Source organism: Tachyglossus aculeatus, chromosome 5 (assembly GCF_015852505.1).
Source record: "Tachyglossus aculeatus isolate mTacAcu1 chromosome 5, mTacAcu1.pri, whole genome shotgun sequence".
NCBI classification, from domain to species: Eukaryota; Metazoa; Chordata; class Mammalia; order Monotremata; family Tachyglossidae; genus Tachyglossus; species Tachyglossus aculeatus.
In genome coordinates this window covers 38,116,417-38,143,369 of record NC_052070.1, presented here as the reverse complement: position 1 = coordinate 38,143,369, position 26,953 = coordinate 38,116,417, and the positions used below count along the sequence as shown (strand labels likewise).

At 44.1% G+C, this 26,953-nt stretch overlaps 1 protein-coding gene across 1 annotated transcript in view; it reads right to left on the bottom strand.

The window, feature by feature from the left end:
- The window catches only part of EIF4G3 (eukaryotic translation initiation factor 4 gamma 3), a 288,773-nt gene that overhangs the window by 60,369 nt on the left and 201,451 nt on the right, over nt 1-26,953 (bottom strand). Inside the window, 5 exon segments of the mRNA XM_038747121.1 lie at nt 6,961-7,158; nt 9,208-9,378; nt 18,344-18,454; nt 19,123-19,242; nt 21,663-21,799. Coding sequence (XP_038603049.1) covers nt 6,961-7,158; nt 9,208-9,378; nt 18,344-18,454; nt 19,123-19,242; nt 21,663-21,799 — 737 coding nt within the window.

Here is a 26,953-nt window from a genome sequence, read left to right as displayed (position 1 = left end):
ACTTTCTCCTCATCAATCAATGATCAATCAAATAAGCACTTAATTAATACCATTAAAATAAAATCAAGGGCATTTATTGAATGCTTACTGTATGCAGAGCACTGAACTAAGCACCGGGAGAGAATATACAGCTGGGAATTACACATGGCCCCTGTCCCTCGGGGGGCTCGCTGCTTTGAAGTTAAATGTCAGTAACAGTTCTAGGCCTAACACTAGTAAGGCAACTGGAATTTAAATTCTACTGCAAGCGGTACTCTCCAGAACAGGTGCAGTTCCTACCAATCAGTGGCATTTATCGAGCACTTGTGATGCAGAGCACTGCAGTAAGCGCTTGGGAGAGTACGATACGATGGAGCTGGGAGACTCGTTCCCCACCCACAATGAACTTAATTGTCACTACAATTAATATAAGGAGGAAAACAAGGAGGCGGCAAGACCATACCACAATAAAATCGACCTCAGTGCCTGAAATGACTCCTCGGATACAATATCAAAGCGATTTTCAGGTACTGTCAAAATTTGATGCAAGTCACTCATCAACTGGATTGAAAAAATGAGTGTGGTCTGAAGACTGAGACCTTATTTAAAAATACGTCTAGACAGTGCTTAGTTTTGGAATAACTGTTCTTATCTAGCAAATCCTCATTCAAACTTTGAAATTTGAAAGTGTCCATTTTGGAAACAAAGATGAAAACTACCAAAGGGCTGCTACAATTGACAAAAAGAAGAGGATCATTCTTGGCTATTTTTCAGATGGTAACTCCAGAAAATTGCACTCATGATTATGTTTTTATTAAGTCTGACTCACTCACTTCATAAGACCAATATAAATAAGGAATCACCTATACAAGAAGCCATTATGTTTTAAGTTTTTAACGGGCAGAGTCTATTGCCAAACTGGAGAAACTACATCGAGACTTAGTAGAGATTAATGCGCTGAATATATTCTCGAAATATTTGTTGATGATGACAATATTACCTATATTTCATCCCTTCAGTGACATATCGGGGCTAGGTGCCCACAATTTATGCTTGAGTGTGACAAATGCTAAAGCAGTGGGTTGCACTATTGCTCGGAATGAAGCAGAAGTCATGGCTTAAATGACAAGAACGACACTATTTATACCAGCAGCCTGAAACCAGCAGTGATGAGGGAGGAAATGCAGACGGTATTCGACAAGTTTAATGATTATGGAAAGAAGAGTACAATTAAGATTGTAATCAGAGGCTCTTTGGTCTCCCTTTCTCAATTTGCCCTAGATTTTCTTGTCCTAGACAGCAACTGTTGATTAGATTGAGCATTCATATGTAACAGCAGTGAATCAAATGTGCTTCTTGAAGTTTGGAGAGAGGGAGGACCAGACTGTCTGCAATTAGTGGTAAATGTCTTTCTTCTTAGAAATGCTTGGTTTTAATCTCTCCCCAGATGAGAATGGGCAACTTTAAATTCTGACGACCTTTTAGAGAGAATCAAATGAATGGTGCAAAAACCTCCTGTGGGGATGGGTATTTATACTAAAAAAGCCACTGCTGTATGACACTTGGAAAGCACAATAGCACTGATGGGTGAGTGCTGAAGGCCGAAGGGTACACTTTGGTGAATCGAGTATACTCTTTTCAATTGGCCCAAATGACGGAAAATTCCGCCTCTACCTCTAGACCCTATCTTATTTAACTTTAAATAATATATTCTATACATCGACATGCCAACAGATTTGTCTCTCCATCATTTCGTGGTTGGTTTTTCAGTCTGTGGACTATTTACCCGTTCCTTTTCTCTTTTTTGTTAACTGCCTGAGACCATTTCATGCTGACTAGCACCTCTGCAAGAGGGTGAATTAAAGGAGATGGAATTAGAACCATCATTTGTTACTTATTGAGCAAATGCAAGCTTTGGAATTATTTGTGGATTTCAAATAGCCCATTCCTAAATGAGATGGATAACCAGGCTGGCTGTATATATATTCTTCACTACAATTCAATGGCTTCTCTCTACTTTTCTTTTATTTGATTTCTCTCCTGCTTTCTATGAAAAGGCCAAACACTTTTGCAGACCGGAACATATCTCACTGTAGTAGCACAATTAATACTGAATTAGTTGTCTGCGTCCCTTCCTCAATTTGTGCATAAGACAACTGTCCATTCTGAATGCTGCTATCGGAAGAATTAAAAATTCAAAAAATCTCTCGTTCCACAAATTTGCATGTCTTTACACTACAATAAATTTAAAGTTTCCAGTTAAAAATATAAATTATGACACTGCAAATAACCACTTCATTTTAAAATGCTACATAATCAGATGCCAATTTGCCAATATAGTAATAATAATGGTGGTATTTGTTAAGCACTTACTTAACTGTTCTAAGCGCTGGGGTGGATTCAAAGGTTATCAGGTTGTCCCATGTGGGCTCACAGTCTTAATCCCCATTTTACAGATGAGGTAACTGAGGCACAGAGAAGTGAAGTGACCGGCCCAAAGTCACATAGCTGATAAGTGGCAGAGCCAGGATTAGAACCCACGACCTCTGACTCCCAAGCCCGAGCTCTTACCACTGAGCCATGCTGCTTCAATATAAAAATTCTTACTTCGTTTTCCCACCTGCAGATATTTAGAATTTTCTTCTGTCAACTTTACATACACATTTTTGCTATAGCATGCATTTTCACGACACGCTTTGGGTAGAATATCATTAGTCAATGAATCAACTGTATACACTGAGCACTTACTGGGTGCAGAGCACTGTACTACAGACCTGGCAGAGTATGATACAAGAAACTTACAGTCTATAGGGGGGACCCAGCCATTAAAATAAATTATGGATATGTACATAAAAGCTGTGGGGCTGAGGGTGGGGTGAATACCAAATGCTTTGAGGGTAAAAAGCCAAGGGCATAAGTGACACAGAAGGGAGAGGGAGCAGAGGAAATTTTAGGGTTTAGTTGGGGAAGACCTCTTGGAACAGATGTGCTTTTAATAAAGCTTTGAAGTTGGGGAGAGTTGTGGCCTAAGATACACGAAGCGGGAGGGAGTCCCAGGCCACGGGAAGGATGTGGTGCTCTGCACTCAGAAAGCGCTCAATAAATACGACTGAATGAATGAATGAATGAATGTGGGCAAGGGATTGATGGTGAGATTGACAAGATCGAGGTGCAGTGAGTATATTGGCATTTAGAGGAGCAAAGTGTGTGTGCTGAGTTGTAGTAGAAAGGCAGGTAGGGGACCTGATGGAGTGCTTTAAAGCCAATGGTAAGGAGTTTTTGTTAGATGTGGCGGTGGATGGGTAACCACTGGAATTTCCTGAGGAGTGGGGCGACATGGACTGAACTGACTTTTAGAAAAATGATCTGGGCAGCAGAGTGAAGTAAGGATTGGAGCGGGGAGAGACGGGAGGCAGGGAGGTCAGCAAGGCGGCCGATGCAGTATTGAAGGGTGGGAAGTGATAACTACTTAGATCAGCGTGGTAGCAATTTGGATGGGTAGGAAAGAGCAGACTTATGTAAAGCTGTGAAAGGAAAGCCCACAGGATTTGGTGACAGATTGAATAAGTGGGTCGAGTGAGAGGGATAAGTCGGGGACCACGCCAAGGTTAGGGGCTTGTGAGACAGGGACAGTGATGGGGATGCGGACAGTGATGGGAAATCAGGGGAGGTCAGGGTTTGGGCAGGTAGATGAGGAGTTCTGTTTTGGACGTGTTTAGTGTGAGGTGTCAGCGGGCCATGCAGGTTGAGATGTCCTTGGGGCAGGTTGAAATGCGACATTGCGGAGGAGAAAGGTCAAAGCTGAAGAGGTGGATTTAGGAATCTACCTAGACTGCAGAGTGAACGGCTATTGAATCCCCATTTAAAAGATGAGGAAACTAAGACATGGAGAACCTACGCATAGAGATGGTAGTTGAAGCTGTGGGAGTGAATGAGTTCTCCAAGGGAATGGGTGTAAATGGAGAATAGAAGGGGACCCAGAACTGAGCCCAGAACTGAGGGACTCCCACAGTTAAGAGCCTGTGAAAGAGACTGAAAAGAAGCATCCAAGAGATGCTACCTACTGAGAACTCACCTCCTTCAGGAGGCCTTCCCAGACTGAGCCCCCCTTTTCCTCTCCTCCTCCTCCTCCCCTGCCCATCCCCCCTGGCCTTCCCCCTTCCCCTCCCCAAAGCACTTGTGTATATTTGTACATACTTATTACTCTATTTTATTAATGATGTATATATAGCTGTAATTCCATTTATTCTGCTCGTATTGACACCTGTCTACTTGGCTTTTTTTTGTCTGTCTCCCCCTTCTGAACTGTGAACCTGTTGTTGGGTAGGGACTGCCTCTATATGTTGCTAATCTGTACTTCCCAAGTGTTTAGTACTGTGTGCAGAGCACTGTAAGTGCTCAATAAATACGATTGAAAGAATGAATTTATTTTACTCTATTTTACTCTATTTATTTATTTATTTTACTTGCACATATCTATTCTATTTATTTTATTTAGTTAATATGCTTTGTTTTGTTCTCTGTCTCCCCCTTCTAGACTGTGAGCCCACTGCTGGGTAGGGACTGTCTCTATATGTTGCCAACTTGTACTTCCCAAGCACTTGGTACAGTGCTCTGCACACAGTAAGCGCTCCATAAATACGATTGATTGATTGAAAGAGATAGGAGGACCAGGAGAAGACAGAGAATATTTGCCGGAGAAGGGAGTGGTCCATAGTGTCAAAGGCAGCTGAGGGTTCAAAGAGGATTAGGATGGAGTAGAGGCCTTTGGGATTGGACGCCTGACAAATGAGCCTGTTTGGATACTATGATGTAATGATGGCATCAAGAAAAGCAGCATGGCGTGGTGGATAGAGCACGGGCCCAGGAGTCAGGAAGTCATGGGTTCTAATCCCTTCTCTTGTCTGTTGTGTGACCTCGGGCAAGTCACTTCCTTCTCTGGGCCTCAGGTATCTCATCTGTAAAGTGGGGATTGAGCCTGCGAGCCCCACATGGAACAGAGACTGTGTCCAACTAGATTTGCTTGTATCCACCCTGGTACATTGTAAGCGCTTAACAAATACCTCAAAAATCTCCATGGCTACCAATCAATCTGCACATCAGGCAGAAACTCCTCACCCTTGGTTTCAAGGCTGTCCATCACCTCGCCCCCCTCCTACCTCACCTCCCTTCTCTCCTTCTCCAGCCCAGTCCACACCCTCCGCTCCTCTGCGGCTAATCTCCTCACCGGGCCTCATTCTCGCCTGTCCCGCCATCGACCCCCTGCCCACGTCATCCCCCTGGCCTGGAATGCCCTCCCTCTGCCCATCCGCCAAGCTAGCTCTCTTCCTCCCTTCAAGGCCCTACTGAGAGCTCACCTCCTCCAGGAGGCCTTCCCAGACTGAGCCCCCTCCTTCCTCTCCCCCTCGTCCCCCCTCCATCCCCACCGTCTTACCTCCTTCCCTTCCCCACAGCACCAGCATATATGTATATATGTCTGTACATATTTATTACTCTATTTATTTTACTTGTACATATCTATTCTATTTATTTTATTTTGTTAATATGTTTGGTTTTGTTCTCTGTCTCCCCCTTCTAGACTGTGAGCCCACTGTTGGGTAGGGACCGTCTCTATATGTTGCCAACTTGTACTTCCCAAGCGCTTAGTCCAGTGCTCTGCACACAGTAAGTGCTCAATAAATACGATTGATTGATTGATTGACTGATTGAAATACCACCAACATCACCATCATCGTCATCACAGAATCTAGTGAGTACTATTATGTTGCGCATGGCCCACTGGACTGATTGTTCTAATCCCAGATCCTCCAGTTGCCTGCCAGGTGACCTACAGCAAATCACCTAGGCTCTCCATCTTTTTGCTTATCTTTTAAATGGGAATTCAATAACTGTTCACTCTACCCCTTGCGCCGTGCACCCCACTGGGACAGAGACTGTCTCTCATCGGCTTTTGTTACATCTACCCCAGCATTTCTCGTACCACTTAATAATAATAATAACAACAATGATTTTGGTATTTGTTACGCGCTTACTATGTGCCAAGCACAGTTCTAAGCACTGGGGGAGAAACACGGTAATCGGGTTGTCCCACATGGGGCTCACAGTCTTAATTCCCATTTTCCAGATGAGGTAACTGAGGCACAGAGAAGTGAAGTGACTTGCCCGAAGTCACACAGCTGATAAGGGGTGGAGCCGGGATTTGAACCCAGGACCTCGAACTCCCAAGCCCGCGCTCTTTCCACTGAGCCACGCTGCTTCACCAGGCACATTTCTCGGCACTTGGCACATAGTAAGCGCTTAAAGACTACAATGAGTTTTCCTTACCAGAAGGTTTTGTAACATTGTAAACCCCACTTGAAAATAAAACAGTGCATTAGAAAATAGACTGCTTTATTAACAATTGTAATTATGGGAATGTGCATTTAAAAAAATATATGCTATGTAGGATGCCATTTTAAATGCTAAAATATATTCTCCTTTTGATGTGCTCCCATGACCACATCTGGGACAGGGCTGTTTGTCAAGTGCTATGTGCTAAGCACTGGGGCAGATAAAAGGCAATCAGGTCCGACAGTCAATCAATCAATCGTATTTATTGAGCGCTTACTGTGTACACAGCACTGTACTAAGACACGGGGCTCAGAGTCTAAGAGAGAAAGAAGCAGCATGGACTCCTGGAAAGAGCACAGGTCTGGGAGTTGGAGGACCTGGGTTCTAATCCAGCTCTGCCCCTTGCCTGCTGGGTGACCTTGAGCAAATCACTTCACTTCTCTGTGCCTCAGTTACCTCATCTGTAAAATGGGGATTAAGACTCTGAACCCCACGTGGGACATGGCTGTGTCCAACCTGATTATCTTGTATCTACCCCGGTGCTTGGCACGCTGTAAGAGCTTAACAAATACCATTAAAAATTGTGCAGTGAGGAGAAAAAGACACCTCTTAAGAGATTTCTGATTTTACTTTTTTGTAGCCTCCTCTTACCGTCACAAGACATCTACACATGTTCGCGTAAGCCACTGAGAAACTGGGTTCGTCGATCGCCTTTTCGAAGACCAGGTCAATGACTCCTTTCAGTCGCTCCTCTGTGTCCACAGTCAATTCGGTCACTTGTTTCATCAACTGGTTGAACATCTGCGGCGTCAATTTGTTTAAGATACTCCTCACTTTGCGGAACAGTTCCTGCAGGGATCAGAGAAGAAGTGAGGCTAATGTAAGACACCCCTCCCAAGACTCTGCAAGAGATTTTCATGGGGAACGGATACAGATTTTCAAATTTCCACATTCATTCATTCATTCAATCGTATTTATTGAGTGCTTACTGTGTGCAGAGCACTGTACTAAGCGCTTGGGAAGTACAAGTCGGCAACATATAGAGACGGTCCCTACCCAACAATGGGCTCACAGTCTAGAAGACAAGAAGATTCAAAAACTACAAATTGAATCTGTGTGTTGAACAGGTACAGAAGACAATTAAGAAATTCATCTCACAACAAAATGGGTATACATAATAATAATAATGGCATTTATTAAGCGCTTACTATGCGCAAAGCACTGTTCTAAGCGCAAGGGAGGTTACATGTTGATCAGGTTGTCCCAAGGGGGGCTCACGGTCTTCAGCCCCATTTTACAGATGAGGGAACTGAGGCCCAGAGAAGTGAAGTGACTTGCCCAAAGTCACACAGCTGACAATTGGCAGAGCTGGGATTTGAACCCATGACCTCTGACTCCAAAGCCCGTGCTCTTTCCACTGAGCCACGCTGCTTCTCTAAGCATACATCACTTGCCCTTTGAAGTGTCTTGTTATAACTGACAATGTCACTAAAACCTCGATTAGAGCAAAGAACCCAAAAAGATGCTTTCGTTCTCTTCAGGCAGGAGAAAAAAACCCTATTTTTTAACTCTTCTGGTTCGTGGAAACTTTTCTATCTTCAAAGTAAAAAGTAATGCAAGAAATTCAGTCCTTTGGATAACGTGTGTCTAAATAAACAGAAGGGTGAGCTCCTTGTGGACTGTGAGCGTGCCGACCAACTCTGTTATATTGTACTTCCCCGAGTGCTTAGTGCAGTGCTCTGGAGCACAGTAAGAGCTTAATAAATAATAATAATAATAATAATAATGGCATTTGTTAAGCGCTTACTATGTGCAAAGCACTGTTCTAAGCACTGGGCACTGTTCTAAGCACTGGATGTGACTGACTGATGTGGTAGTGGAAGAAAGCTGGTGTACACTCTAAGTGTATATATGCTTGTACATATTTATTACTCTATTTATTTATTTTACTTGTACATATCTATTCTATTTATTTTATTTTGTTGGCATGTTTGGTTTTGTCTCCCCCTTTTAGACTGTGAGCCCACTGCTGGGTAGGGACTGTCTCTATATGTTGCCAATTTGTACTTCCCAAGCGCTTAGTACAGTGCTCTGCACACAGTAAGCGCTCAATAAATACAATTGATGATGATGATGATAAGTGGTATTGGATACAGTGCACATTCTATACCACAAGTTTCCTCAGTGGAAATTTGCTCAGCAGAAAGTACCCCTCACATTACAGAAATGAGTGTAGGAATTGCCATCATTACACTCAGGAAGTTGCAGCTGATGACCCCAACTCTACCCCAGTACTAATCACCACAGTCTGAGTAAGCCCAAACTTTGGTTACAATGAAAAGAATCCCACCATCTCAGTTCAGGAAGTTCAATCCTTGGGAAATGCATCCCACCAATATGAAAAGGAAAGTGAACTGCAGGGGATATTGGGTTGAGCTGGAGAAATATAAACCAACAGGATTCTTAAAACCACGGTGACAGAAAAGGGCAAAGAACACATTCACCTAAAATGAGATAGAAGAAAAGGTCTGTGAAGCACAGATAATTTGAGAGGGGCATCTTATTATAAAGTATGAATTATTATTCTGAATTATAAAATTTGACAGTTAAAGTCACAGAGAATTCATTTCAGAAGAGAGGTAGTAGGTTGTCTGGTACTCTAGACCCTTTCGGCAGTTAAAATGTTCAATAACTTCCCTAGTGAGAGAAAATACCAAAAAGATGGACGGTTCTGATGAAAAGCTGACTTGCACGGATACCAGGCACCTAACGGCAACGGGAAAAGGACATGTTTATACCGGTCGTCATTTTTATTATTACGAGACCATCGTGAGAAAGCCGCAAAGCTTCGGCATAACCCGGATCAAATCCTCTCAGGGGGAAAGCCTCGGTTCTCACCTGGGTTTTGATATTTTCGGGGTCTTCCACCTGGCTGTCTCGCTTCTGGCTAGGTTTCCATGCGTTCTCTGCTTTCTTCAGGTGGACATCTTCTTTCACTGACACAGTAATGATCTTTCTGGGCTCTCGCCTCTGGCCCGGTTGAGATCTTCGGGCTCCAACGGTCAATAACTAGGACAAGAATATTTCTTGTTATCGTTGACAAGAATACTCACAGTCCCTGTCTTGGCCCTGCTGCTCAAGTCACGCTTCTTGATGCCACCAGAAAGTTCTAGGTGCAAATCCGGTGGTTATGCAAGGCGGTTTAGAGAGCTTTTCAGTTTTTACAAAAGTACATTCTCCCAGAACTCCACCACTGGGGCCGGACTAGGAAAATCGCTGATTGAACCCCCGTGCTTCCCGAAAAAACAGTAAGTAAGGCTCTGCATCCCTTAGACCTAAATAAACCCCTGGAAGGGATCATGGTTAAAACTGAGTTCCCAGCAAAGACGGAATTCCCACTTGGGCATACTGCTCCCACAATCCAGTAACTACACAAGCCGGAGACGCAGTGTGGTTTAGTGGATAGAGCAGGGGCCTGTAAATCTGAAGGACCTGGGTTCTAATCCCAGCTCCATTACCTGTCTGCTGGGTGACCTTGGGCAAATCACTTCTCTGGGCCTCATCTGTAAAATGCGAATTAAGAGTGTGATCCCCACAGGGAACAGGGACTGTGTCCCACTTGATTAACTTGTCTCTACCTCAGTGCTTAAAACGACGCTCGGCGCATAGTAAGCTCTTAAGCAGTACCATTAAAAAGCAACACAAAACCAAAAAAACTTTCACTTCTCTGTGCCTTAGTTACCTCATCTGTAAAATGGGGACTCAGACGGGGGTCCCAGGTGAACCCTGGACTTTATCCAACCTGAACAGTGCCCGGCACATAGTGTTTAACAAATAATAATAATAACAATAATTATAGTATTTGTTAAGCACTTACAACGTACCAGGCACTATACTAAACGTTGGGGTGAATATAAGCCAATCGAGTTGGACACGGTCCCTGTCCCGCTTAGGGCTCATAGTTTTCATCCCCATTTTACAGATGAGGTAACAGACACAGAAGAGTGAATTGGCTTGCCCAAGGCTACACAGCAGACAAGTGGCAGAGCCGGGATTAGAACCAATGACCTTCCGACTCCCGGGCCTGAGCTCTATCCATTATGCCAAGATGTTCCTCTGGAAACACAAGAAAAAAGTTAATCATGCCTAAAGGAGGATCAGAGAAATATGTCGGTCATTAGGCTGGTATCACAATTACTATTATTATTATTATTAGTACAGTGCCTGTCACATAGTAAGCCTTTAGAACATACCATAAAAGAACAAAAAAGAAAGATTGGGTGCATCTGGCCACGATGACGATGAATCTGCCAGTTGTTACTGGTTGACAGTTTCCTTCCCAAAGAATCCCCCCACTGAGGGGCCCTTCCCCTCCCGGCCCAGGCCGCCTCCGGCCTTTGATCCACTGCAGGCAAAACTCTTCTCTGTTTTTACAGAGAAAAACGGCACCTGCAATTCAACCTTTAAAATCAATCAATCATATTTGCTGAACACTTACTATATGCAGAGCACTGTATTAAGCGTTTGAGAGAGGTTAATACAGTCGAGTTAGCAGACATGTTCCCTGCCCATAACGAGCTTACAGTCTGTTTAAAAAACACTAGTAAACAGAAAATCTGGTTTAGTTCCATGAGTCACCTAAATTAAAAAATTCCAAGACCTATTTGAGGGGCAGGCTGGCATTAGAAGCAAATTGATCTTGATGAATTTCAAATGCATCACCTTAAAATCAGTGCCAAAAATGAGTTTTCCAAAGAACTATCTGCAGCCCACATGCTCTCTCCATTGCAATGCAGAGCACTGGTCTATCCTCTTGGTGTACCACCCCTGGGAGATTGCAATGCCAAGTATAGGCGCGCCGTAAATCAGATTTCTCTAGCCACTCTCGATGTGTTCCTCTTGTTGAAACCTATACAAGTTGGCACAGCAAATTGTTCAGCTAACATGATTTAATGCTTGGACAAAAGGGCTCAATGACACCTTTAACTCCTTTCATGTTAATAGGGAATGTCCTGTGTAATAAAGCACTTATAGAGAGTAATTTCTTACATGCTCGAGTTATTTTTCAAATTTAAATATTTTGGCAAACTCATCATCTGAGGGCTTACACCCGCCTAGGCTGTAACAGGTTCTTTTTCTGGCAACTGGTTCTCTGAGTGCTCTTTGCTTGCAAAAATGCAAATATAATGGGCTAGACTCCAATGTGCTTTCCTGCCTCTGCCATGCTCTTCTGCATTCCCCTGGCATTACAGTAAGGAGGCAGATGAGATTTACCTGCTCTGTTCCACCCAGGACTGGTGACAAATACTACTGAGAAGCAGTGTGGCCTGATGGAAAGAGACTAGGCCTGGGGGTCAGAGGACCTGGGTTCTAATCCCACCTCTGTAATGTGTCTGTTGTGTGACTTGGGGCAAGTCACTGCACTTCTCTGGGCCTCAGTTCCCTCTTCTGCAAAACGGGGACTCAATCCCTGTTCTCCCGCCACCTCAGACTGTGAGCCCCGTGTGGGACCTGATTATCTTGAATCTACCGCAGTGCTTAATACATCGTAAGCACTTAACAAATACCACAATGATTATTATTATTAATGAGAGCACTTAAACACCTTCTGGGAGCCAAGTACTCTACAAAGACCTGGGACAAAAATACTAACCGGGTGGGAAATGGATGTAATTGCCTGACTCCCAAAGAATTCACAATCCAAAAATATGCGTGAGGGAGCTCAGTGGTGAACATTATCTACCCACCAATGCTGTTTCTCTTCTACAGGGTCTTCTTAGAATTTCCCCTCCCCTCCCTAATTAGAAAAGGTCTTATTAACAAGGGATTTGGCAGCCCAATTAGATCTGGCTTTTAACTCAAGAGGCTCAACTGCCCAACAGTAGTCTAGAGGTCAAGCTTAGCACTAAGTAGGGTCCAGGGTGCCAAAGTCAATGAAAACTTGGGATACCTGAGATTTTACCACTCGCTCTAATAACTCTAATGAGCCTAGAAATGAATGGTGGCTAGAACGACAACAACAACAAAATATTCTCTGCAAATTTGGGACCACAATTGAAAAGCAGCAATGATGGCAAGAGCAATAACGGAAATTTAAAGGGACGTCGCTTATCAATGGTAGGGGAAACTAATTTGTGAAGTTTCTCAGGAAAAAGAAAACTGGTTTCTGACCATTAGTAGAATGAGGAGGTGCCATAGGTAAAAACACTCTTCACTTGTTCTTCCTCTAATTATGCAAGTGATATACTAATAGGCCTACAGAGGGTTAACGCTGGGCTCTGTTGTGCCTAGATACCTCCCAGGGTGTTGATTTCCTCACTCGCCTGTAATTACTCCAAGATGTCAGTTGATTAGATCAAGATTATGATTCAATCAATCCATTCCAAGGTGCTAAAAAGAAACATTTTCTGGGATATATTTTCTGTGGAAAATTATAAAAAGTCCATTTTCCCCCTACCCAACTTACCACCCCATCCTACCACCCCACTAAAAGGGGGAGGATTAAAAATCCAAACTTTCAACCTGAATATGAACGATATAAATACTGCACTTTTCACAGGCTACCAAACATTTTATATGCAGCACCTCTCAACCCAAGCTTCTAGAAACTGGAACAAGTATTACCAAAGAGGCAACATTTCTTCACAGATTTTAAAATAGAGGAAACTGAAATCTGGAGAAATGAACGGGTAGACCGAACCATATACGCTGAATGTTATTTAGCACAGTAACCCACGGCTAGCTCTGAGGATCATGGAATTAGGAGCGTTATTAATAACCTTAATTTACTTCTGGTTTATCTATTTCCCAGTGGGTTTGCTGCAACTGTTTACCAAAGCTTTCTTAACTAATGACATCGTAAATCCGTTCCGTCGGATCAGTTTATTTTTGACAGGAATTGCTCTACCATCACCATCAATCAGGATTTAGAGAGACAATCCAATTGGCTAGACAGGTGATTATGATGAAGCATTTTATAGGGTCTTTTATTTATAGCTTTTGCTCTGTCCCTACAGTGCTATATCTGTTCTACACAGACTCAGTGGAATTGAGAAGCCCAAGGACTTGTTTCAGACACAGAGTCCCATACTGGAAATCAATCAATCGTATTTATTGAGCGCTTACTGTGTGCAGAGCACTGTACTAAGCACTCGGGAAGTACAAGTTGGCAACATATAGAGACAGTCCCTACCCAACAGTGGGCTCACAGTCTAAAAGGAAGAAGCAAGAAGACTAATGATAATACTATTCTCCCTCCTATTAGACTGTGAGCCCCATGTGAGACTGTGTCCAACCTAACTTGTATCTATCCTAGCACTCAGAATAGTGCTTGACACTTAGTAAGTGTTAACAAATATCACAATCACAATAATAAGCCTCTTTAAGACCATTAGCTTGTGAGGTGCACTTTCTCTCTGCTACGCAAGCTGATGGAAAAACACCCAGAATGAATATCAATCAGTGGTATTTATTGAGCACCTTTTGTGTGCACAGCAATGTACTAAGGTTTTGGGAGAGTACAATATAACACAACAGGCTTATAGTCTACATCATACTTCAGTTCTACATCATACTTTACTTCTCCAAGTGATTTTGAAACCACTGAATGGGATACCAAGGAAGGAAGGATTCTATGACGATCCCCAACCTTCCAATCGATCAATCAATCGTATTTATTGAGCGCTTACTGTGTGCAGAGCACTGTACTAAGCGCTTGGGAAGTACAAGTCGGCAACACATAGAGACAGTCCCTACCCAACAGCGGGCTCACAGTCTAGAAGTCTTCCACCACTGTCTGATCCAATAGCAAAGACACGCTGTCCCCGTCACAGTCCACTACTTTCTTTCAGAGTCATTTTTTTGAGGAAAACGGGACACGTTGATGGTGGGTCCCAAAGCAAGGATAGTGACCCTGGGTCCGACTTCAGCTGAAACACAGAGGAAGGTGTTGAAGGAAGCGGCACTGTGTCCCTTCCTTCCAGTGAGCGGCCCCCTTGATCTGAGTCTCTCTCTGCGCTTTTAAAAATTCACCGTCCAGGTGGGTTGCAGTATACAAGAGGAATTGAGGAATTGAGTCTTTTAGACTGTGAGCCCACTGTTGGGTAGGGACTGTTTCTATATGTTGCCAATTTGTACTTCCCAAGCGCTTAGTACAGTGCTCTGTACATAGTAAGCGCTCAATAAATACGATTGATGATGATGATGAATTGAGGGTGGCCTGGGGGGTCGGGGCTTGCTCGTGGTACTACTGCCAGACCAGAACTGAAGATCCTAAAAGCTATGGACCTTGCTTTATATGGAGTGACCTACGGCCTAGAGGATAAAGACCAGGCCTGGGTTCCAAGCCTGGCTCTGCCACTTGCCTGATGTCTGACCTTGGTCAAGTCACCTCACTTCTTGGTGCCTCTGTTACCTCGTCTGGAAAATGGGGATTAAGACTGTAAACCCTATGTGGGACATGGACTGTGTCTGACCTGAATAACTTGAATCTACCCCAATGCTTAGTACAGTGCCTTACAGAGAAGCAGTGTGGCTCAGTGGCAAGAACACGGGCTTTGGAGTCAGAGGTCATGGGTTCAAATCCCAGCTCTGCCACTTGTCAGCTGCGTGACTTTGGACGTCACAACTTCTCCGGGCCTCAGTTCCCTCACCTGTAAAATGGGGATTAAGACTGTGAGCCCCCCATGGGACAACCTGATCACCTTGTATCCCCCCGCCGGCACTTAGAACAGTGCTTTGCACATAGTAAGCACTTAATAAATGCCATCATTGTTACTGTTATTAGTCTTTTAGACTGTGAGCCCACTGTTGGGTAGGGACTGTCTCTATGTGATGCCAATTTGTACTTCCCAAGCGCTTAGTACAGTGCTCTGCACATAGTAAGCGCTCAATAAATATGATTGATTGATTGATTGATTGTTATTATTGTCACACATACATGGTTTTTTTATCAAATACCATTAAAACAAATAACAATCTGCAGTAGTTCCAACTCTGTCTAGAAAATAATCTCATTGTGGGCAGGGAACGTGTCTACCAGCTCTGTTATGCTGTACTCTCCCAAATGCTTAGTACGGTGCACTGCTCACAGTAAGCGCTTAATAAATGCCAATAATTGATGGATAAATTGCCAGCCTTGTTGAGTTGCAGAAGGCCGGTAAGCTTGAGGGGCATCATGGCAACTAGGCTGACTGTCTCCTTTGAAGACGTCTCAAGAATCCACGCCAGGTTCCCAGCAGCTCCAAGTTCGAAGGAGCCCTGGCCAGGAGGGGTGATTCTGGGGGTTCCCCAGAAGTCCCAATCCATTCACTGGGGACAACTGAAATACAGGGTTTGGTTACACACATGGGAATCAATCAATCAATCGTATTTATTGAGTGCTTACTATGTGCAGAGCACTGTACTAAGTGCTTGGGAAGTACAAGTTGGCAACATATAGAGACGGTCCATACCCAACAGTGGGCTCACAGTCTAAAAGGGGGAGACAGAGAACAAAACCAAACATACTAACAAAATAAAATAAATAGAATAGATATGTACAATTAAAATAAATAAATAGAGTAATAAATATGTACAAACATATATACATACATACAGGTGCTGTGGGGAAGGGAAGGAGGTAAGGTGGGGGGGATGGAGAAGGGGACGAGGGGGAGAGGAAGGAAGGGGCTCAGTCCGGGAAAGCCTCCTGGAGGAGGTGAGCTCTCAGTAGGGAATCAGTCTAGGGTTGGGGTTTAGGGCAGGGGCATCCTGCTGCCCCAGCTGGCACCAGTCCTATGACTGCTGAGTTCTCTACCAGGGTGAACCAAGGCAGGCCAGGAGAGGATACCTGGATGCAGGCCCTTTTCTCTGCTTTTGGTTAAAGACCAATTACTAGAGATGCTAAGTGCCAGTACAGAAACATTGGGAGAGGACGATGTGGACTGTTGAAAGACTGTTAATCAGAAACTTTGTAGAACGTCAGTTCAAAGATGCTGAAAGAAGATGATTTTTCAATCACTGAATCGAGTCTCTTGTGATTCTCCAACTCTTCTCCCACAGCCTAAGTGACTCTATTCCGGCAGGGCCACCTCTCCCAAGGCCTGTTCCCAAATGGGGGCACGGATGGGCAGGAGGGAATCATCATCAATCGTATTTATTGAGCGCTTACTGTGTGCAGAGCACTGTACTAAGCGCTTGGGAAGTACAAGTTGGCAACATATAGAGACAGTCCCTACCCAATAGTGGGCTCACAGTCTAAAAGGGAATGGCAAGGGACATGGGATAGAGCCGATGGTTCCGGGATCATCGGGAACCTCACAGTTATAGCCTGGCACCCAGCCTCTGGCCAGGCTGTCGGAGGATGCTGGACCTGACATTTAAAACTCATTGCCTGGAAATTAAAAAATCTATTTTTCTAAATTTGTTGAAGCAGAAAATTTATTCTAAGGTAACTCAAACGACCACAGTACGCTCGATAAATACTAATTATGTCTGTGGGGTGATGATTATTTATTATTTTAAAAGAGTTCAGCAGTAAAATCTGAGACTACCAAATGTGATTAAAGCTGCTAAGCAGGATTGCTATTTTCTGAGAAAGCATTATTTACTACTTTTGTTACTTTGAGATACCAATAGATGAAATGTCACCGAATATGCCGCAGCTAAAAACTCCTACTCAGGATGGGACAAGAACCTTGCTCCTTTCCCCCAGAAGCCTCCTGGAAAAGGTGTGACAAGGAAAAATCCTTGAAGGTATCTGTTTCAGGGCATAGTTTTATCCCAGTCGCTGGGTTTTTATTACAGCAAGTATCTGAGGCAGGCTGCTTCATTTACTGGCTGTCTGCTGTAAATTGAGAATACGGGGTAAACATACATTTTGATTAAAAAGCGTAGCAAAATACCTTATGGGGAAGTTTTAAAAAGCATAGTAGAGAAGGGAGGACAGCTCGTTTCTGACTGCCAAGGTTTCGTTTTTGCTTTAGTTAATACTGGCAGGCACCATAAAACAAGCAGATAAAGAGGAGTGACAGCTTTTAAGACAGATGGAAAAATGAGGCGAAAAATGACTTCTGAGTGTCATGTGAACAAAACTGAGCAGTTTGATAATCACATATGCTGGCAACTAGATGACGAATCCAAATGGAATAAATTCTCAAAACGTTTGCCAAGAACAAAGGATTGAACCAATTCAGACATTAAGAAAAGCTTGCTTTGGGATAAACACTTGCTAAATCTAGAAAGCTGCATTCTCCTGTCATTCCAATGACCCTGGACTTCAAAAAAATCAAAGTTTTCACTTCAAAATTGCCAAAATTTCACAACAATTGTGGGAATTTTACCTAGTTTCTCTAAAATAGCGACGACAGAGGTGGAAATTAGCTTTTGTAAGTCCCGCACATTATTTACCCAGCACATCACACGCCCTCGACAAATACTATGAAAACGGACGGTGAGCATGTAGCTCTACTTCTGTCCAGTCTCCGAAATCAAGTCTCACGTGCCAGGTTCTCGTTTCGAAGCACGTTTCGAAAATGGTTATTCCCAGAAAACGGTGATGGGGGAATTAAACCCGGTCACCGAGCGGAAAGACCACTTCAAGAGTCGAACCGAAACAGTTCTCCCGGGGGCGATCTGGAAACGTCACTACCGAACCCCAGGCTCTAGGTGAGAATTTGAATTACGTGCTGAACGTGCCAAGTAGATGCCGGGGTGGGGGGAGAGGGAGGAGACGCGTTCGGAGAACTGGCGACGTTTTCAGGCTTTCCGTAGGTCTGCAAAATGCAGAGCGGGCACCTGCGGTCGAGGCCTACCCAATGCAGTGCCCCGGCATGAACTCCACTGGCGATGATGTCCCATCCACCACTCAAGAGCCCTGCTGCCCCAGCGGCTGAAACGGCAAACCTGCGTTTTAACCTCACGGTACCCTTCCGCCAAGCGGCCCCGCCACCGTCATACTTTCAGCTCTGGTCCCACCATAAACGAGGAGGCTGCTAAGGAGGAAAATGAGACAAAGACCGAACGACACTGTAAAAAAAAAAAGGATTCAGCGCACCCCTAAAGGCAGGCTCTTCAGTGGTGGGTGCGACATCACCAGTGGGGGACACAGTGGGGCTTTGCCCTGCTCCAGGAGTGGCAATCGGTGCCTGCTCTGTACTTTGCAAATCTGCAGAGAGAAAGAAAAAACATTTTTTTGCGAGTTAGTGCAACGTTGTCGTTCTTTTCCCTCCTATCTGGACCAGTCAGCCCCAGAAACCAGCGCGGCCTCGGGGAAAGAGCACGGCGCTGGGAGTCGGTCGGCCTGGGTTCTGGCCCCTGCTCTCTGCCACTCACCCGTGGTTAGACCTCGGGCAAGTCGCTTGAGTGACTTCCGTTTCCTCATCTGTAAAATGGGCATACAACACAAGTTCTCCTTCCCTCTAAGTCCCGTGAGGGCAGGGACTGCCTGATCTGATTATGCCTACTCCGGCACTTAGTAGAGTGCTTGGCACAGGGTGAGCAATTAACAGGTACCACGATTATTATTATGAACATAAAATGTTAACATTGTCAAGCACGAAACCAATAATGAAATCAAAAATGGCTTTAAAGCAAGCAACACGGCCAAACTCAAGACTGAAGCACAGCAGGCCAGCTTCGATCAAGGGAAAGCCACTCAAAACGATTTCCTAGTTGCCTCAATATTTGCGGGGAAAGATTAATCTCTACTGCTGCTGTTCTTCTTGCGCAGCGGAAAGTCGATGTATAAAAGCGGATCGCGTGTTGCTGGATTTGACTTTCGGGAGGGTGTAGTCTGTTTCTAACTGATTGGTTGGGTAGGAAACTTTGACTTACAGGGACACCTCTTCCACCAGGGGCCTGCCGCCCAAAATCTGCAAAGGCAGGGGTAAAATCTGGCCCTCGTGGCAGCATCCGGGGATCCAGAGTTCGCATCGGCAATTTGGGTTGGTTGATCTGTATCGGGGAGGAAAACACAGACGTTATTGTCTACACCACTGAACATCTGGTGATATGGAGCTGCAAATCTCCACAGGCTACTTTAGCTGATGGTGTAGCCTCATTATCGTCATGATCATCGTCAATAACAACGGCATTTATTGAGTGCTTGCTGTGTGCAGAGCACTTCACTTAGTGCTTGGGAAAGCGTAATATAAGAGAGTTGGGAGACATGAGCCCTGCCCACAGAGACCTTAATAATAATACTGATAATGATGGTATATCTTAAGCTCTCACTATGTGTCAGGCACTGTTCTAAGCACTGAGATAGTTACAAGGCTATCAGATTGTCCCACAAAGGGCTTAAAGTCTTAATCCTCATTTTACAGATGAGGTAACTGAGGCACAGAGAAGTGAAGTGACTTGCCCGGAGTCACAGAGCTGACATGTGGCAGAGCCGGGATGAGAACCCATGACCTCTGATTCCCAAGCCCTTGCTCTTTCCACTAAACCATGCAGAGTAAGCTCATGGGCAGAGAATGTGTCTACCCACTCTGTTATATTGTACTTTTCCAAGTGCTCAGTACAGTGCTCTGCCCAAAGCAGGCACTGAATAAATATTGATGTCTGTTTACTTGCATTGATGTCCATCTCCCCCCTCTAAACTGTGCACAGGGATTGTCTCTCTTTATTGCCGTATTGTACTTTCCAAGTGCATAGTACAACGCTCTGCCCACAGTAAGCTCTCAATAAATACAACTGAATGAATGAATAAATACCACAGATTTAGGCTTGTGCTGTAATTCTATTTATTCCGACGGTTTTGACACCTGTCTACGTTTTGTTTTGTTGTCTGTGTCCCCCTTCTAGACGGTGAGCCCGCTGTTGGGTAGGGACCGTCTCTAGATGTTGACTTGTACTTCGCAAGTGCTTAGTACAGTGCACACAGTAAGCGCTCAATAAGTACGATTGAATGAATGACTGATGGAGGATCTCCATTGCGGCCATTTAGGTAAATAATGAATTCTGTTCTGGTTTTAGAGGCTCCACGGCGGGTTTTGTCTAGTTCAGTCCAAGTCAGCACTGACGATTATGGTTCACTTCCCGAGCTGGAATTAGACCGCCCGAGGCTTTGGAAGGGTTGCTTCCTGTTCCTCTGGGGCCTTTCTAGGCCTGGAAATCCTGATGGCTGGGCTATATATCCCGGGATTGCCTGGAGCCCCCATCACAGCTCCTACTTACCGCCCCCCGACCACCCCCCTCACAGGGTCCTCTGATCCCAGGGTCAGGAATGGGAAGATGACATTCCCCAGGCAGTCCTGCTCCCAGTCAAACTGCCATAAGGGAAAATGTGGATCACACCCACACATGCCTTATAATGGCAGGGTCAAGGAAGACCATTTTTCACAGAGTTGATTAAAGGGGTGGATTAAATTCTGGCCATCTGGGGAACTTTGATGGTTTCAGCTGAGTGTCACAAAACATCCACCTACTCAGTCGTGAATGCCTTTGATGTTCAGAACGGAAAAAACCCGGATATCAGAAAAACCGAGACAGCAGGGGCTCTAAGGCGGTGAAATTAGCCAGGAGACACCTCAGGCAGTTGGCGGAGTAGAAAAAGAAGGCCTCATGGGGGCTAGATTTCGTTCTACAAAACGGCTAAACTCTACACATTAAACATTTCCTGTTCTAAACAGAAGGACTTTAATTCAGTTTAATTACCCGGATTCACATGGAATTCCTTGAGCACTTAATCTGGGTAGATCACATTGCACAGAAACCAGCCTGAACTTTCCCACTACGCTCCTTATCGGACTGAACAGTAGTTGCTGACTGTGCTGTTTTCCTATAGATATATTTGCTGCATCGCTCTCTTACAAATTACGTCTCTCCCGAGGAGGTGCTGAGAGGGAATCTGACATTCAGAACAATTAATCGGTGTGCCCTCTCTGGCCAAATCCCCTCAATTGATGCCCACCTAGTGCACCCATGGGACCCCACAGAGTGGTTTTAGCTTAGTAAATCTCAAAAGTACAATTGAATGAATGAAAAAATGAAAAAGGATATACCTTCGTCACCAGAGCAATGAGTGCAATTTTCAAGATCAGGTGAAGGGATGAAAATCAGAGGGAGAAGTCATACCTTTTTTTTTTTAAAACAGAATATTTTATATGCTTGAACAAATTCATCAAATACAAAATTAGCTCCATAGCTGCTGAAATAGCTTCTGGTTAGTAACAACATTTGGTAAAAATCCAAGAGTTTGGTTTTGCCTGGAAAATGTATTTTTACTTCATTAATAAAATATCATTCTATCCAGTCTCAATGTGACCACTGTTTCAGGCTTTACACATCTGTTCTAAGTGGTAAAAACAAAAAAAACATGCTTTCACTAAAGCTACAATCCTCAACTGAGTTCTCTTTGGGAAGCAACTCACCTTATCAAGAACCACATCACTGATGGGAGGCAATCCCTCTGGTTTCTGTATACAGACTGGCATGAATTGGAAATCCAGCAGGAATTCCCTGTCATACTGCTTCTTCCCTTCAGTATTGGGAGCAGGCTTACAGGGCTCTGAAACAAGAAACAGCAGCACAGATTGGTAGAAAGTACTCAACAGGAGCAGCACGTAGAGCACAGGTTTAGGAGTCAGCAGGTCATGGGTTCTAATCCCAGTTCTGCCACTTGTCTGCTTAGTACAGTGCACTGCACACAATTAGCACTGGATAAATACCACTGATGGTAATGACAACGATAATAAAAAAACCACACCTAGACCTCACTAAAGGAAAAGACACCATGACTCCATTTGTTCAGCCTGAAACATCAGCAGGTAAAGACAAACTTAAGTGCATTTATGAAGAAGCAGCATCAAAAAGCATTCAGCCCAAACACCAAGAACCAAAACTCATCCATTCATTCAATCATATTTATTGAGCACCTACTGTGTGTACTTAGCACTGTACTAAGCGCTTGGGAAGTACAAGTCGGCAACATATAGAGACGGTCCCTACCCAACAACGGGCTCACAGTCTAGAAACACATTCCCTATCAGAGCTGAGGTGATGATGCTTTACGAAGCTCTTCAGAAATGACAGTCCAAAATAAAGGCAGCTTTTGGACAGGGGCATGAGTTTATGGAAGTTATAACCTGCACCCTCTACCCCATTTTTTTTTTTTGGAGAACAGTTTTTAAGAAATGATAGCTGCAGGTTGACAAGGAATTAACTCTCCAGCTATTCGGTCATTTTTCAGTGAAAACGGAGGGGGAAAAGGGGAAAAACGCCAAACATAATTTACCAAAAATTCCCAACAGGCACTGGCTGAATATCTGGATTTTCTACAGTGCCTGCTGTTTTTCTAATGTTAGATAATAAAACAATCTCCCTGCTGCCAGGTCAGCAAGTGGGAAAGCACATATTTTCTAAGGGCGAACTATTTCCATGCCTCTAAAATGTTTTTATCTGACTTTTATAGAGTTTCCTTCCAGAATCCACACAGAATCCTGTGCTGCAGAGCAAAAACGAATTTATGAAAAGAGAAAAACCTTCGAAATAATAATAATAATAATAGTAATGGCATTTGTTAAGCGCTTACTATGTGCAAAGCACTGTTCTAAGCACTGGGGAAGTTACAAGGTGATCTGGTTGGCCCACCGGGGGCTCACAGTTTTAATCCCCGTTTTACAGATGGGGTAACTGAGGCACAGAGAAGTCAAGTGACTTGCCCAAAGTCACCCAGCTGACAGTTGGCGGAGCCGGAATTTGAACCCATGACCTCTGACTCCAAAGCCCGGGCTCTTACCACTGAGCCACGCTGCTCCTCTAAGTATCAAATGTGAAAATCCCACAAACTGAAAGCACTTTTTTCAAGGAAGAGGGACAAAGGGAAGTATTCAGAGGGAGCTTTTTCCATATATTCAAACAAAAGTGCAATGGAACAGCACTATCAAAATTTTCTCAAATTCAAATTGATTTGAGAGAGCTGATAGGAATAATGATAATAATGGCATTTATTAAGTGCTTACTATGTGCAAAGCACTGTTCTAAGATCAGGTTGTCCCACATGGGGCTCACAGTCTTGATCCCCATTTTACAGATGAGGTAACAAGCTCAGAGAAGCTAAGTGACTTGCCCAAAGTCACAGAGCTGACAAGTGGCGGAGCCAGGATTTGAACCCCTGACCTCCGACTCCAAAGCCCGGGCTCTTTCCACTGAGCCACACTGCTTCTCCCAAGCGCTTAGTACAGTGCTCTGCACACAGTAAGCGCTCAATAAATACGATTGATTGATTGATTGATTGAAGATGCACAGAGTGACTAGATATGCCTGGTTTTTGATAGTCCACATATCTTTATTAAGTGCTCACAAAATAGAGATGGTGGGACAGGAATTCTGTATACATAGCCTGTTCCATGTACTCACAAAACAAATATAAACAGATTAATCAGGGGTACTTACTGAATGCTTAACAGAGTAGTACTGTCCTAAGTGCTTGGGAGAATACAATACAAAGGAGCTGCCCAGAAGGGTCTTGCAATCTACAGGGGGTGACGACCCGTGTTGAAATAAATTATAGAGACTGCAAATAGCAGAGTATAAAGATTGTAAGCCCACTGTTGGGTAGGGACTGTCTCTATATGTTGCCAACTTGTACTTCCCAAGCGCTTAGTACACAGCTCTGCACACAGTAAGCGCTCAATAAATACAATTGATTGACTGATTGATTTTTCCGTAAGAGCTGTGGGGCTGGACTGAGTAATCGATCAATTAATCAGTCAATGGTATTTACTGAGTGTTTATTATGTGCAGAGCACTGGAGGAAATAAACCCTTGGGAGAATATAATGCAACACAATGAGCAAGCACCTTCCCTGCCCATAATGAAATTATAGTCTAGAGGATCAAAGAGCTTGAGGAATACAGAGCCAAGAGCGTAGGTGACAGAGAGGAAGACAGGTAGGGGAAAAAGGAGTTGTGATTTTTAGGAGTGTGCTGAAGGTGGGGAGAGTGATGGATTGTTGGATCAATCACTCAGTAATATTTATAATAATAATAATAATACTAATGGTATTTGTTAAGTGCTTACTATGTGCCAGGCACTGTACTGTGCACTGGGGTGGCTACAAACAAATTGGGTTGGACGCAGTCTCTGTCCCACGTGGGGCTCACAGTCTCAATCCCCACTTTACAGATGAGGTAACTGAGGCCCAGAGAAGTGAAGCGACCTGCCCAAGGTCACACGGCAGACAAGTGGCGGAGCCGGAATTAGAACCCATGACCTTCTGATTCTCAGGTCCGTGCTATATCCACTACACTCTGCTGCTTCTCATTGAGCGCTTACTGTATCCAGAGCACTGTACTAAGCGCTTGGGAGAGTACAATATAACAAAGTTGGAAGACATGTTCTCTTTGAGCAATGTGCTTAATAATAATAATAATAACAATAACAATAATAATAATAATGGCATTTATTAAGAGCTTACTATGTGTAAAGCACTGTTCTAAGCGCTCTTCTGAGGTTACAAGGTGATCAGGCTGTCCCACGTGGGGCTCAGTCTTAATCCCCACTTTACAAATGAGGTAACTGAGGCCCAGAGAAGTTAAGCGACTTGCCCAAAGTCACACAGCTGACAAGTGGCCGAGCCGGGATCTGAACCCATGACCTCTGACTCCAAAGCCTGTGCTCTTTCCACTGAGCCACGCTGAGGATAAAATGTGAACGATGAAGAGAGGAGCAGACTTTTGTAGCAATGGCTAAATTTAATGATACTCCTAGCACAACAAACCGACTGAACTAGTCCATCCAACAGAGCTCTTTATTAAGGGCAAAGGAGAGTTAGATGGATTGGGCAGACTTGATCCCTGCCCTCGGGGAGTTAGCAATCTAGCAGAGAGCCAGCCATTAAAAGAAATCGCAGAGAGAAGGAAGCAACAATCAATCAATCAATCCTGTATATATGTATATATGTTTGTACATATTTATTACTCTATTTATTTATTTATTTATTTTACTTGTACATATCTATTCTATTTATTTTATTTTGTTAGTATGTTTGGTTTTGTTCTCTGTCTCCCTCTTTTAGACTGTGAGCCCACTGTTGGGTAGGGACTGTCTCTATATGTTGCCAGTTTGTACTTCCCAAGCGCTTAGTACAGTGCTCTGCACACAGTAAGCGCTCAATAAATACGATTGATGATGATGATGATGATGATCAATTGTATTTATTGAGCACCTACTGTGTGCAGAGCACTGTACTAAGTGCTTGGGAAGTACAAGTTGGCAACATATAGAGACAGGATATCAAGATGCGTACTTGAGTGCTAAGAAGTTTGGGAGCAGGGAAAGGAAAAGTTCCCAAATGCTCGGGTAATGGAAAAGTGCTGAAGTGGTAGTTAGAGGGAAACTGGGTGGAGGGAATGAGGAATTAATCAGGGAAGGTCTGCTGGAAGAGATGTGACACAGTCTAAAGGGGGATACAAATTAATGTAAATACGTGAATTACGACATGGACATAAATGCAATGGGGTAGAGGAGGGGTGAATGGGGGGGGCAAATCCACGTTTAAGGGCAATTCAGAAGGGAGTGGGACAAGAGGATAATAAATAATAATAAATAATCATGGCATTTGTTAAGCGCTTACTATGTGCAGAGCACTGTTCTAAGCGCTGGGGGGGTTACAAGGTGATCAAGTTGTCCCATGTGGGGCTCACAGTCTTAATCCCCATTTTACAGATGAGGGAACTGAGGCTCAGAGAAATTAAGTGACTTGCCCAAGGTCACACAAGGATGTGATCCTCACAAGGATGTGAGGGCTTATTTAGGGAGGGATATGAGGCAGCGTGGACTAGAGTACAGAGCACGGCCTGGGAGACGAAAGGACCTGGCTTCTAATCCCGGCTCCGCCTCTTGTCTGCTATGTGATCTTGAGCAAGTCCATCAATCAATCAATCAATCACATTTATTGAGCGCTTACTGTGTGCAGAGCACTGTACTAAGCGCTTGGGAAGTACAAGTTGGCAACATATAGAGACAGTCCCTACCCACCAGTGGGCTCACAGTCTAAAAGTCACTTAACTTTTCTGTTCCTCAGTTTCCTCATTTGTAAAATGGGGATTGAGACTGTAAGCCCCACGTGGGACTCAGACTGTGACCAACCTGCTTTACCCCAGCGCTTAGTGCAGTTCCTGGGACATAGTAAGCACTTTATAGATACCATAAAAAAAGAGGGAAAAAAAGAGGGAGGCAGGGGGAAGAGGGAGGAGTCCCAGGCCAGGGGGAGGTCATTCATTCAATCGTATTTATTGAGCGCTTACTGTGTGCAGAGCACTGTACTAAGCGCTTGGGAAGTACAAGTCGGCAACATAGAGAGACGGTCCCTACCCAACAACGGGCTCGCAGTCTAGAAGGGGGAGGCAGACAACAAAAACATGTGGACAGGTGTCAAATCATCAGAATAAATAGAAATAAAGTGAGATGCACACAGACATCCAGATGGAGATGTCCTGAAGGCAGGATCCCACTGTTGGGGAGGGACTGTATATGTTGCTAATGTGGCATAGAGAATAGAAACAGGCCTGCGAGTCCGAAGATCATGGATTCGAATCCTGGCCCCGCCACTTGTCTGCTGTGCGACCTTGAGCAAGTCCCTTTAACTTCTCTTTTTAACTTACTTATTTTACTTGTACATATCTATTCCATTTATTTTATTTTGTTAGTATGTTTGGTT